Below are 13,896 nucleotides of genomic sequence, written 5' to 3'. Positions count from 1 at the left end.
TCTCTCTCTCTCTCTCTCTCTCTCTTCTTTTTGTACAATCCCTCGGGCTTGAACTCAGGACCCCTCCTGGATTTTTGGTAGTTAATTAGAAATAACTGTCTCCCAGACTTTTCTGCTTGGGTTGGTTTTGAACTGTGATCTTTAGATCTCAGCCTCCTTAGTAGCTAGGATTACAGTCATGAGCCATCAGTGCATAGTAACTTCTGGAAAAACCATTTGAGGGCTAGAAGCATGATTTAAGTGAGAGAGCACTTGCCTAGCAAATAAGAGGCCCTAAGTTCTAACCCCAGTAACTACTGAGAAAGAGAGAGGGTTTGAAAGATGGTTTATGACTGTGTTAGCCCATAAGGACAAGATCTGGGTTCTGGCACCTTTTCCTGAGGACAAATAACCCTGTGGCTCTCTGAGCTGCCTCCTGTGGCTATGAACAGCCTTGCTGACGAAATCCCTCTGCCGAGCCCTGGGCATCTCATGGTGAGTAGCAAGTAGTACAGTCCAATCAGATCAAAAGCTAGAAGTAGAGGACCCAATCATAGTTACCTCTTGGTGTTGGCGTAGGGTGCCTTCCCTCCCAGGGCCATCCAGAAGTTGGCTGGCTCCTGCCCTTCCACCACCACTTGTTTTTCTGTCCGGGAGATGGTGTCAGCAACCACCTTGGCCATCTCCCGCTCATCACCACTGCAGCCCTGACAAGAGTGGGGTGGTCTGTGTTGGGGAGACCACCCTAGTGCCACTCCTCCCCTCCCCTTCTGTCACATTCTGCCCCAGAGCTCCAGGGTCTTTAAGGAGGTCTTCCCTGTGCCCACAGCCACTGCAGAGACAATTCTCCAGCCTCTCTTCCACCCTTGACATGCCATGGCAGAGACAGAGCAGGCGAGACTAGAGATCCCATTCAGAGGACCTGAGGAGGATGCCAGCAGCCCATGAGACCTCACACAGAGATTAAAGGGAGAGACAGTGATAGACATGGAGCATGCGAGAGTCCAAGACACAAAGACAAAGCAACACTGGGCCATCTAAGGCACCTGGAGAGCAATGGAACGCTACAGACTGTTCTGACATAGAGGCAGAGAACCTGAGTGAACTTGGAAGCGAGACAGAAAGACTAGAGCCACAGAGAGAGAGAAAAAAAAACCTGGGCTCCCCAAGGTGTCTGGGGACCCAGAGAGCGGGGTCTGGTCAGCCCAGGTCCTACCCTGAATCAGATCATTCTGTGGCTAAGGAATTCCCGGGGCCCACTTGGGGATAGAGAGCCTGGAGGCCCTGCACACCTTCCCACACCACAGGTAGCAACAGGATGGAGTCTTGAGGATAAAGACGTCATTGGAATTGAGGGAGGTGGCTCGGGCTGTGACCTCGAAGGCTTTGGTGTTGTTGGTACTTGTTCCCCGGACCTGGAACAGCCTTGTGGAGGGCACGGGCTCCGTGCTGTTATCTCTGGACGTGCCTCCCTGCAAGTGTAGGGAAAAAGCAGGAGAAAGAAACAGGGATGACTTAGTAAAGAAGACACAAATGGGGCTGGGAAGGTGGCTCAGTGGTAGAGCGCTTGCCTTGCATGCATGAGGCCCCTGGTTCCATTCCTCAGCACCACATAAGCAGAAAAGGCCAGAAGTGGTGCCATGGCTCAAGTGGTAGAGTGCTAGCTTTGAGCTGAAGAGCTGGGAGCTGAGGAACAGTGCTCAGGCCCAGAGTTCAGGCCATACCACCAACCAAAAAAAAAAAAAAAAGACAGCAATACATTGGGCACCAATGGCTCATGCCTGTAATCCTAGCTACTTCAGGAGGTTGAGATCTGAGGTTTGTTATTTGAAGCCAGCCAGGACAGGAAAGTGTGTAAGACTCTTATCTCCAATTAACCACTAAAAAGTCAAAGTGGTAAAGCAAAACTAAAGGATAGCATCTAAGCCCAGAGTTCAAGCCCCAGTACAGGTACCAACAAACAAACCAAAAAAAAAAGAGAATTCAAGTAATAACAGAAAGGTGGGGGGTGAATCTACTCCCTCTCCTTCGTGTCCTCCAAAATACCATCACAAGACTATCCCCCAAATGGCTTTGATCCTGATCTTCTGCACAGAAACTTTCTGTGGCTCCCCATTGCTTATAGACAAAAAGCCACCTCCTTCCTGGGCATCATGGAGATGCCAACTACCTTTTCAGGTTCTCTCTCTCTCTCTCTCTTTTTTTTTTTTGCCAGTCCTGAGGCTTGAACTCAGGGCTTGGCACTGTCCCTGAGTTGCTTTTGCTCAAGGCCAGAACTCTACCACTTAAACTACAGTGCCTTTTCAGTTTTATGTGGCTTTTTCCATTTATGTGGTACTGAGGAACCAAACCCAGGGCTTCATCCATGCTAGGCAGACTTTTGACCACTCAGCCACATTCCCAGCCCTTGCAGGTTCTCTTCTTTCTCCAAACCCTCAGGTTTGGCTTGGCTAAGCTTCTCACTGATCCAAAGAGCCTTCCCGCCCCCGGCCTTCAGCCTAGCTCTACCCTTGTAGGACAAGCCCTTACTTCTGCTAAAGTCTTTAACTCTGTCCCAAATGTCAACACCTTCACTAAATCCCTTTCCTCAAGATAAACAGAGCTAAAGACACACAGTATTTCTTTTCTCCTTTGAAATGAATTTTTTTTTTTTTTGTTGCCAGTCCTGAGGTATGAACCCAGGGTCTGAAAGCTGCCTCTGAGCTTTTTTGCTCAAGGCTAGTGCTCTCCCACTTGAACCACAACTCTACTTCTGGCTTTGTGGTAGTTAACTGAAGAGTCTTACAATCTTTCCTCCCCGGGCTGGCTTTGAACCAAGATCCTTAAGTCTCAGCCTCTTATGATTATAGGCATGAGCCACTCGTGCCCAGCTAAACTCAATTTTAATGCCTGACATTTACTCACACTATGCGCCTAGCTGAGTTCCCTGCTCAGGTACAGTCATGTGACTGTCCTCTCCCCATGAGATACTAAGCCGTGTCAGCCTGCCATACCTCTCCTTACTCAGAGAATTGCAAACGCCTGTGGACTTAGAAGGTGCCCATTAAATAGATGATTACTGTTTAAACAGGTAGAAGAGCCAATAGGTGTGGAAAGCAGACAGTACTTGCACATGGTAAGAGCTCATTAGTTATGTTTTTAAAGAGCCTGAGTGGTTGTTTCTGTTACCAGGTTCACACCAATGATGGAGCCTCAAAACATCTTTTCCAAAGACCATGAGGAATGGTCTTTGCCCAGCCCCGTGCCCACTCCGCACCCCTTCCCCATCTCCTGCCTTCTTATAGCAGCCAGCCATACCTGGTAGACCACCATGCGTCCCTTGAAGATGGACATAAGGTGGGGTGGCTCCTTGCCCATTGGGACCCGAATCTGGACTGGCTCATCATTGTACTTCTGGTCCAGGATGACAGCTTGATAGGCCGAGGCTGCAATTTCATCCTGGCTGGCCTGGCTGCCCTGGGGAAGGAAGGAGGCGGGGTGGGGGTGGGGGTGGGAGTGGGGGTAGGGTCAGGTTCCTGATTCTGACCCCAGCCTCAGCCCCAGCAACACTCCATCTCTTCATTCTGTCTGGGAACACAACCCAAACCTCCCCCATCAAACCTCCACCCTGCACGCAGCCAAGGCCTAAGGAGCGCACCGCAGATCTGACTCCAGCTCCACACCCAATCCTTTCCCAAGCCCAGATCAGCCCTGACCCACCTCAACCCCAAACCTGCTCTCCTCCCTCACTTGTCCACCCGCAGGGAACACACAATTCACCCCCTGCTCGCTTCCATCGGACACACAATCCCCAGGCAGAGCAGGTGGCAGGAATGTACTGGTGTTGGGAATGGAAGGGAGACTCAGAGCTGAAGGGAAAGGACTGGGAGGCACTGGGAGCCAGCCTGACCGCCAGATGCCCCCAGCATGGAAGGTGCTGCCTCTGGCTAGTATTCAGCTCAAGGTGATAGCAGAGGTACGGGGAAGGGAGGGGAAGCCAGCGGTACTCAGGTGAGCTAGAGCAAAAGCCTGACCTGCCAGATGTAGAGCAGGTAGTGCTGCTTCTCGCCAATGAGGTAGGTATAGAGCAGCAAGTAGCAATCGCCGCCATAGAAGTGGCCCAGCCACTTGGAATCCACAGGCACCAGTTCTAGATCTTCAATGCGCCATACCTGAAAGCAGTATCAGACAGGTCTGAGCTCCAGGCTGGGCTCTGCCATCCCCTCACCCAGCATGGACCTCCATCTCTCACGCACCTGCACCTCTCCACTCCCGTCGTCCACCATCTTTTGCTGGGCTGCTACCTGAGGCTGGACGTGCATGGAGGTAGCATCAAACTTGACTTGTTCCACCTTGGCTGTTGGGGACAGGGGCATGATGACACCAACTAGCTGAGATACCCCAGGTCTCCACAACAACCCTGAGTGGTGGCTGCAATTCTTAGAATTGTAAGGACATTTGCAGAAATGGTTAGGAAAGTGAGAGTAAGGAAGTTTAGTAGCAGCCAGGCATTGACAGCTCATGCTTGTAATCCTAACTACTCAGGAGACTGGTAACTGAGAATCATGGTTCAAAGCCAGCCTGGGCAGGGAAGTATTTGAGGCTTTTCTCTCCAATGAATCACCAACAAGCCAGAAGTAGAACTGTGGCTCAAGTGGTAGAGCGACAGCCTGGAGTGAAAAAGCTAAGAGACAGTGTCTAGGCCCTGAGTTCAAGATCCATTACCAGTACCAAAAATAAATAAAGGTCAGTGCTTGCCCAAGGCCACACAGAAAATAGCAAAGCTATAATACAGAATCTCATCTCCACCTCCTTGCCTTTAAGATGCCTGCTTCATCAGTGCTACCCAGAGAGGCCACAAAAAGAAACAAGAGCCGGGCATTAGCTTTATTGCTCCACACCATCCACCCACCCTGCTGCGTTCAGACTTCAAGCACTGACTTGGCCCAGCCCCCTCCAGGATGGGAGCTGTGCACCCTCCTTTCCTCCTCCCCCAGCGCCCAGCAAGGAGCTTGCCCTCGGCAAACACTGCCTGGTTGGTTTCCAGAAAAGCCCAGCCTTGTGGGGAATGAAAGGCAAGTCACTCCCGCTCTGTGACAACACTTCAGTTGATCTGTGTTCCCTGGGATCCACATCCTACCCTGGGGAGCTCAGAGCCAGAAGAGTGCATATGGAAGAGGTAAAGCAAGGAAGGAAGGTGGAAGGCCATGTTGTCTGTTGGCCTGGCTCCTGAATCCGGGATCCTATAATGCTCTGGTGCGTCCTCACCTATAGAGCCCACAGTGTGGGTTTTGCCCAGGCCTGAAGTCCGGTTGGGCACTGTCCACTTCTGGAAGAGCTGCTGGAAGACGGCTGACTCAGCCCCGTCATTTTGAACCTCCACCTGCGTGCTGGCGGGGTACTGCTTGGCTTTGATGAAATTCTGGGAAGAAAAGGGGTGGTGGAGGCTAGATCCCCACTTTTGCTCCCCCCCCCCCCCGCCGTGCAAGTCAAAGCCTGGCCCTTACCAACCTAAGCTACAATTCAAGTAGAAACCTGACACTGCCTTAAAACTAATGCTGGCCTCGGCGGGGTCTTAGGCTCATATTCACCTTAAGTCTATTGCTGACTCCAGACCTGACTCTGATCTCAACTCCAACACCAAATTTGACCTCTAACTTGACGATGCCTTGCTTCTAATCCTAGTCCAGTGTCCACCACAACCCCAAACCTGCCCCCCATCTAACACTGGCCACTGAGCCCCATCATCAGATTCTGACTTGGCCCTGGCCCCAAGCTGACCCAGCCCTCTTCTGTAGGAAGGCCAGCCTCCAGGATCCTTCTTTAAACCAAGCTGGAGCATGGGGAGGTGAAAACTTACATCCTGGGGAGGGCTGCCTGGTGGCTGACATTCTGGTGAACAAAGAACCCCCCCAAAAAAAAGGCTAGAGAATAGCCCCCAGCCCTCCCCGACCCGGGTCCTCTCTCCATAGACCTCCACCTGTGCTGTGCCCTAGTCTGAGCCCCTGCTGTCAGCTGCTGACCCTCCTCCCAGACCCCTGGCCCTACCAGAGCCTGGTTCATGGCTCCCTTCCTCTCCTGTTCGTTGGCATTCTTCCCCTTCCACACGTAGATCTTCAGGCCCCCCTGGTCCAGGATATAACAGTCCTAGAGTGGGGAGAGAAAGAGCCAGGTGGACCTCTTGGTGTGGTGAGATGGGCGTGTCCCGACACGCTGGACTTTTCCCAGCGTGGGGAAGAAGTGGCCGGGATGTTCTAGCTCTCACCTCGTGGCTCAGCAGGTTCTGTGTAAGCGGCCGCGTGGCGACTTCCCTAACCACCAGTTTTCCCTCTGAGTCAGACACGCTGTGGGACAAAGCAAGGGTCAGCCCCTCAGCCAGGCAGGCCCCTGCCCCCTCTCCCCGACATCCTTAGCACCCAGGAAGCTCCCAGCCCGGTCCTCACTGGTACAATTTGAGGGCAGCCTTGAGGGCCGGCTCCACCACCGAGTCAGGAATTGCAGCCTTCAGCTCCTTCCGCTGGCCAAGCACGTGGTTCATCACCGCCATCAACTCCGGAGATTCCGACTCCCTCTCCCCATCCACTATGCCCACATAGGTGCGCCCGCCCCGCTCCTGGTCTCGGATCTCCTTGGCCAGGGTCGTGCCCTGCAAGAAGGCACCAGGGCACAGAAATGGAGGAACAAAGGGTGAATGGAGGCAGCAAAGGCACTCCCGGACACTGTGCTGAAAGTGAACTTTACAACTTGGGATGGGGATGGGAAGGAAAAAAAACTGGGAGAATGAGGGAGGGGGTGACACTGTCCAAAAAGAAATGGACTCTTTACCTGAGTATGTAACTGTAACCCCTCTGTACATCACCTTTATAATAACATTATAAAATTAGAAGAGGAGGAGAAGGAGGAGGATGAAGAGGACAACGATGAGGAGGATGAGGACAAGGAGGATGAGGAGGACAAGGAGGAGGAGGAGGAGGGCAGCCCCAGAGCTGGGCAACAGTGGCTCACGCCTGTAATCCTAGCTATTCAGGAAGCTGAGATCTGAGGATCATGGTTTGCAGCCAGCCCAGGCAGGAGAGTCCTGGAGACTCTTATTTCCAATTAATCACAGAAAAATCCCAAAGTGGAACTGTGGCTCAAAGTGGTAGAATGCTAGACTTGAGCAAAAGGAGCCTAGAGTTCAAGCCCTAGGACTAGCAAAAAAAAAAAAAAAAAGGCCTCAGGTGAGCCACAAAGGCTGGCTCTGCCATCCCAATTCTTTATGAGCCCCAGCTCACCCAAGGCCCTCAAGAGGGGTGATGGCCAGGGCGGGTGCAAAAAAGCCAGTGGGAAGCCAGTGGGAAGCCAGTGGGAAGCCAGTGGGAAGCCAGTGTGGGAAGCCAGTGTGGGAGAGCAAGGCAGCGGGTGCCGGGGGGGGGGGGGGGAGGGGAGAGGAGGGGGGAGGGGGGAGGGGGGGGAGGCTGGGGGGGGGGGAGAACCCACTCACTGGGCCTTTAGTTTTGTCATTGTTCAGAATTTGTGCTTTGACTTCACAGCTTGGCACAAACACAGAGTACTGAAGATCATAGTGCTATACTCAGTCTCTGCCCCACAGCAAGCTTACATGTACACAGTACACACCCACACACCCACAGCCACACACAGACGCACACTCGTATGAAAACATCCATACACACACACATTCATCCAGCACAGCATGACACAAGCTCATCTATAGACACATTTACACGTGCAGCTACTAGTGCGCAGTCTCTCTCTCTCTCCTTCTCCCCCCCCTTACACACGCACACACACACACACACACACAGAGTGAGTCGCCCTCCTTTTAGTCCCAGGCCCCTCCATCTGTGCTCCAGATGGCCAGGCCATCTCGAGTCCCACAGCCTGGTGTTGGCCACAAGAGGCATACTCTTGTCTCCAACCCAGCTCTTGGCTCTCATGATATTTTTCCGGCTTCCCAGAAGACAGCCCTATTTTAGGATGCCCCAAACAGCCTTGTTTCCTCCCTGAGAACTTCTCTATCTCAGGAATCCCTGCCGCTGGAGTTCAATATTCTGGATCAGCCTCCACTGGGCTGGCTTCATTCCAAACTCCCTTCACATGCTCTCTGCAGTAAGTCCAGATTCTACCTGCCTGGGACCTCTCGCTTCTGTTTCTCCATAATGGCCACAGGGACTCTTGCTGGCCTGGACCTCTCCTTTGCCCCCTCTCCACTCAGAGGCCAGATGACCATCAAAGGCTGGGAGCACTGAGCTACAACCCTCGTATACAGCCCTTTGGTCACATGACCTGCCCCGTGAGACCCAATACCTGCTTGGCACTCTCCTGCTATGCCAGGCACTCTCACCAGTCCCCTCCTTCCTGTCCCAGGGCCTTCTCTCCCTGCTGTCCTTCATTCTAGAAGTTTCTCTGGATACCTAGCACTAAGCTCCTCCCCAAATCACCTGTCCTATTCTGTTCTTCCTGTCTGGCTCCACCACTCAAAGGCCAGCTGAGACCAGGGCCAGGTTGAGGCCCTGTCTATTTCATTCACTCCCAGATCCCTAGGCTCTGCGAGAGGGTCCGCCATACACTAATCCTCCCTTGGATTTAGCCATAAGCATACACACTAACTCACAAGTATCTCCATGCATGTGGAGACACAGATCCTTCTTCATACACTATCCTGTCCCCAACAGTCAGTGGAGAGGGGCCTGGGAGAATGGAGACCAGCCAGAGAAGGGTTGGACTGGGAGTAGTGCTGAGTCTGCAGGAGCAAGTGAGGTTGGGATTTCAGGGAACTGAAGATCGGGAAAGGTTACCCTGAGTCTCTCCATACGATTGCTCTCCGGTCCGTTCCACTGGATGATAAGCTTCCCCAGGTCCAGCAGGAAAACATCGCCTCGGTTGAAACTCTTCCAGGACATCTCCACCTAGGAAGCATGGAGAAGTCTAGACCCTGCGCACGGCCTGTCCATCTCTGGCCATCCCTCCCTGCCCTCCATCTAGTATCCTGGCAGGGCATACTCACCTCTCCAGCCACCACATTCCTCTTGCCCTTGACATGCAACAGCCGCCGGACATCACTGGAATTGGTCTCCACATGCTTCATGCCAGAAGCCACGCCCCCTTTCCTGATCCTGGGAAGAGAGGAGAGCTGACCCAAGGAAGTCAGGGGCTCTAAGCCCTGCCTCTCCAGGCAACCCGGTGCCACTGGGGCTGCCGAAGGCCCTGGGTGGGATAAGGTGAGAAGAAGGAAGCATTGAAGTCTATGGCTAGTGGGCTCTGGTGGCTCATGGGTATAATACTAGCTACTCAAGAGGCTGAGATCTGAGGATCTGGAAAGTCTGTGAGACTCTTACCACCAGAAAACTGGAAGTGGAGCTTTGGCTCAAAGTGGTAGAGCGCTAGCCTTGAGCTGAAGAGCTCAGGGACAGTGCCCAGGCCCAGATATCAAGTCCCAAGACCGACCAAAAAAAAAAGTCTGTGGCTAACTAGACTGCTCCCTGCCTGACTCAGAGGTCAGGAGTAATTAACTCAGTTCAAAAGCATGCACTGTTATGGGGAAACCAAAGCTTCATATGTTTCTAGAAAGTTCAGTAGTCTGGAGTCTGAGAAGAGGGAGCAGTTATTTCCCCTGTTTGCTGGAGGTGAGCGGAGTGGGGTGGGTAACGTCCTCTGAACCTCTGGATATACAGAACTTCATAGGACCAGAGCCACAAGACTTCAGAATGTCCCTGGATCAACCCAGGGTACATTCAAAAGGACAGGATGAGTGTTAGGGCAACAGCAAAAATAAGGATAGGAATGAAAAGTTGGATCCAGGGGCTGGTGGCTTACACCTCTAATCCTAGAGACTCAGGAAGCTGAGGTGTGAGAATGGAAGCTCCAAGCCAACCTGGGCATGAAAGTCCAGGAGACTTTTATTTCCAATTAACTACCAAAAAGCAGGAAGGGGAGCTGTAGGTCAAGTGGTAGAGCACCAGCCTTCAGCAAAAAAAAAAGCTAAGGGGCAGTGCCTGGCCCTGAATTCAAGCCCTACTCCCTGCACACACACACACACACACACACACACACACACACAGTTCATGTGATTTCTTTCCACGGCCTCCACAGCTGCAGGCTTCCTTTCCTGCCCATGTCACATCCCATGGCGCAAGGTCTTCTCATCACTGCAGATCCCAGTGTCCTTGCCCCTTCAGCTCAGCCCCCACCTCCCATTCCCACCTCCGATCCCGGCCACAGAGCACCCCGTCATACACAAGGCCCTTCTTGAAGTAGCTTCGGAAGGTCTCACTCTCATTCCCCTGGACCTCCCGGTGCTGGACAGCTCGGCCTTTCAGGAAATCATCCATCTGTGTCGTGTAGATGGCGGCTGCCCCCTGCTCATCCTGGGATGAGTCATGGCCGATCCAATAATGGATATCATAGGACAGGTTGGTGCTGGTCTTGTGGATCTGGGGAGACAGGGTAACTATGTACCTAAGGTGGGCTTGGACTCCCATACACAGAGCCCCAAGGTAAGATTGGCACAGGGGAAGCACAATGGTTACACAAGGCCCCAAGATGTGGCCCTGCCTTGCCATTGACTCTGACATGAAGGGCAGGGTGATAGTGTCCCTTCTTGGGGTCTCGCTCCTCTCATCTTGGTAGAGCCTGCATGGATGACAGCAGTGTTTCTCAAAATGATGTGTGTGACTCTTCAGAGGAGTTGAGATGACCAGATGTGTAAATACTCTAAGCATTTTTCTCTGTCTATAGAAGATCAGACCCCTGTGAGTAACAAATTCTGCCATTCCCAACTCCCTTATGAAAATGGCATAGTTGGTGGGCTCTGGTGGCTCACACCTGAATTCCTAGCTACTCAGGAGGCGGAGATCTGAGGATCTTGGTTCAAAGCCAGCCTGGGAAGGAAAGTCTATGACTCTTATCTCCAAGGAACCACTCAAAAACCAGAAGTGGAGCTGTGGCTCAACACAGTAGAGTCCTAGCTTTGAGTATAAAAGCTCAGAGACAGCACCCAAACCCTGAATTCAAGCCCTACTGACAAATAAAAGGCCTACTATTTACATAAATATGTGCATAAGCACAGCACAGCATTCTGGCTGCTTTATATCACTTTCAGATAATTCATAATACTTAATACAAGTTACATGCTAGGCAACTAGTCACTGGTTTTTACAGAATGATGATAAGAAAAGTGTGTACATGTTTAGCACAAACGCAATTTTTTCCAAATATTTTTGCCTTCTGGTTGGTTGACTCCATGGGTATTCTGTGGATATAGAAGGCAACTGCCAGTGAAACAATTATGTAAATATAGCTACTTTCTATTTTGTGATACATGACATTCCTTTTCATTTACAGTAGAGTTGCTAAGTAAATGCATTTGAATTTTCAAAGTGAGCTGGGCAGTGGTAGCTCATGCCTGTAATCCTAGTTACTCAGGAGTGGGAGCTAAGGATGATAGTTCAAAGCCACTCTTGCAAGAAAGTCCATAAGACTCTTATCTCCAATTAAACAGCAAAAAGCCAGTAATGGAGTTGTGGCTTAAGTGGTAGAATGCTAGCCTTGAGCAAAAGAGCTCAGGGACAGCGCCCAGGCCCTGAGTTCAAGCCCTGCCAAAAAAAAAAAAAAGTGAAAGTGAAACCAGGCACCAGTGGTTCACACCTATAATCCTAGCTACTCAGGAGGCTGAGATCTGAGAATTGAGTTTGGGGGCCAACCAGGAAGACAAATCTGAGGGTCTCTGAGTGGATCAAGTGGTAGAGTACCAGCTATGAGTGAAACAAGCCTAGTGAGAGGGACAGACCCTGAGTTCAGGCCCAGGACTGGAACAAAAGTTTTTTTGTTTTGTTTTAGTGAGCCAATTTTTTTTTTGGGTCCGGTCGTGGGGCCTGAACTCTGGGCCTGGGCGTTGTCCCTCAGCTCTTCAGCTCAAGGCCAGCGCTCTACCACTTGAGCCACAGCGCCACTTCTGGCTTTTTTCTTTTTGCTTATGGGGTGCTAAGGAATCGAACCCAGGGCCTCAGGCATGCAAGGCAAGCGCTCTACCACTGAGCCACCTTCCCAGCCCCACCAATATTTCTTTAAAAATCCAAATGCTTTTTATAATGCAGATGGTACCAGTGAAAACCAAGAAGGTGATCAGAAGCTGGACTTGGTGACTCATATCTATTGTGCTAACTACTCGGAAGGCTAAGATCTGGGATTGTGATTTCAAAGCCAGCCCAGGCAGAGACTTTTTTCTCCAATTAACCACCAAAAAGCCTGAAGTAAAGCCTGTGACTCGTCAGAAGCTGACTAAGAAGGTTAGACGTGTGGATTTAGGTAAGGAGGACATGGTACCAGCGGAGTACGTCGCCCCTCCCCCCTCCCCCCAAGATTGCTGCCTCAGCTAGAAGGGGAATCTTCTGTGTGTTTCTCACCCTTGTGAAGCCTCACAGGCCAGTATCTGAGCACACCAGAAATGCTGTCCCCAGCAAAGCCACCTCCCCACCACCCCCAGTCTCCACTTTCCTCCCTGACCCTGCAGGGGGCTTTGCTCCACTCCGCCCCCTCTGTGCCCAACCCACTTACAGCCAGGAGTATGTAGCAGTCACCATCAAAAAAGCTCCCAAAGGTATTGGAAGGGACAGGCACCATCTGCATGGCCTGAGAAGAGAGAGATATCAGAGAACTGTCTGGATCACCATCTCCCCCCCCCCAAAGTTGAGAAGGGGTGGGGGGGAAGACCCAAGGGAAGCAGGCTAGGAGTGCATGGGGAAAGGGCTACACCAGGACCGTGGGTGTAGCTCAGTGGTAGAGAGCTGCTGAGTGATACCCTGGGTTCCATTCCCAGCACTGCAAAAACCAATGAACCCCAAAAAGCAGAGGGCCCAGAAACCAAAGGAGGGAATAGGGAGAGGGAGAAGGAAAAGGAGAACAGGAGAAAGAGGACAAGGAAGTGGAGAGCGCTTGTGGACGAAGTGGAGAAAAGGGAAGAAGAAATGTAGCAAAGGAGGAGGAGCGGAAGTGAAGGAAGGGTGGAGCTGGTGGCAGGTGGCAGGTCCAGGCAGCGCACAGGGCAGGGCTGGAGGAGACAGGGGCACTGCCAAGCCTTCTCCTCCTCTCCTCCTCCCACCCAGCAGGGCTCACCTCGATCCTCCATATCTGTATCCCCGGAGTGGTGACGTTCAGAGAGCCTTTGACTTGGGCATTCAGTTTGGTCATGGTGAATGAGTCTGGGGAGAAGAGTGGAGAAATCAGGACTGAAGAGCTGGGAGACCCCTCAGGATCAGAGGCTACCCTTCCAGCTCAGCCCTTGCAAACGCCCCACAGCATCCTGAAGCTTCAGGCTCAGTACCTGAAAGAGGTACTGAGGTACTCGGTAGCTGCAGGAAGAGAGGTAGAGAGTGGACTCCCCACTAGAGGTCTGAATTGCCCAAGGGCCAGTCTCTAGCCTTCCTACTCTACTGTGATTGTGACTCTCACTCAAGTGCCTGCCTTGTCTCCCTAGCTCATCAAAACTCTCACTCCTTAGTCTAGCACTCAAATTCTCTTTCTTTCTCTTTCTTTCCTTTTTTCTTTCTTTTTTCCTTTCTTTCTTTCTTCCTTTCATCTCTCTCTCTCTCTCTGTCTCTCTCTGTGTCTCTCTCTCTGTTAGCACTGGAGCTTGAACTCAGGGTCTGGGTGCTATATCTTAAGTTTTTTGCTCAAGTTGGCACTCTACTACTTGAGCCACAGATCCACTTCCAGCATTTGGGTGGTTAATTAAAGATAAGAATTTCACAGCAGGGCTGGGAAGGTGACTCAGTGGTAGAGTGCTTGCCTTGCATGCATGAGGCCCTGGGTTCAATTCCTCAGTACCACATAAGCAAAAAGAAAAAGCCGGAAGTGGTGCTGTGGCTCAAGTGGTAGAGTGCTAGCCTTGAGCTGAAGAGCTGAGGGACAGCGCCCAGGCCCAGAGTTCAGGCCCCACGA

At 51.8% G+C, this 13,896-nt stretch overlaps 1 protein-coding gene across 1 annotated transcript in view; it reads right to left on the bottom strand.

The window, feature by feature from the left end:
* Positions 1-13,896, bottom strand: part of Vil1 (villin 1) — a 32,217-nt gene that overhangs the window by 8,897 nt on the left and 9,424 nt on the right. The window contains exons 2-15 of the mRNA XM_013012186.1: positions 13,072-13,157; positions 12,514-12,588; positions 10,195-10,391; positions 8,966-9,074; positions 8,757-8,867; positions 6,402-6,604; positions 6,224-6,302; positions 6,007-6,105; positions 5,227-5,380; positions 4,215-4,315; positions 3,993-4,130; positions 3,277-3,435; positions 1,272-1,451; positions 541-686 (exon numbers count right to left, since the gene is read on the bottom strand). Coding sequence (XP_012867640.1) covers positions 541-686; positions 1,272-1,451; positions 3,277-3,435; positions 3,993-4,130; positions 4,215-4,315; positions 5,227-5,380; positions 6,007-6,105; positions 6,224-6,302; positions 6,402-6,604; positions 8,757-8,867; positions 8,966-9,074; positions 10,195-10,391; positions 12,514-12,588; positions 13,072-13,146 — 1,826 coding nt within the window. The 5' untranslated portion in view covers positions 13,147-13,157. The remainder of the gene's footprint in view (positions 1-540; positions 687-1,271; positions 1,452-3,276; positions 3,436-3,992; positions 4,131-4,214; positions 4,316-5,226; positions 5,381-6,006; positions 6,106-6,223; positions 6,303-6,401; positions 6,605-8,756; positions 8,868-8,965; positions 9,075-10,194; positions 10,392-12,513; positions 12,589-13,071; positions 13,158-13,896) is intronic.

This window comes from Dipodomys ordii, unplaced genomic scaffold, assembly GCF_000151885.1.
Source record: "Dipodomys ordii isolate 6190 unplaced genomic scaffold, Dord_2.0 Scaffold1, whole genome shotgun sequence".
Taxonomy (NCBI): Eukaryota; Metazoa; Chordata; class Mammalia; order Rodentia; family Heteromyidae; genus Dipodomys; species Dipodomys ordii.
Note: the sequence above shows the minus strand (reverse complement) of the source record. Positions and strands in the feature narration are given on the sequence as shown.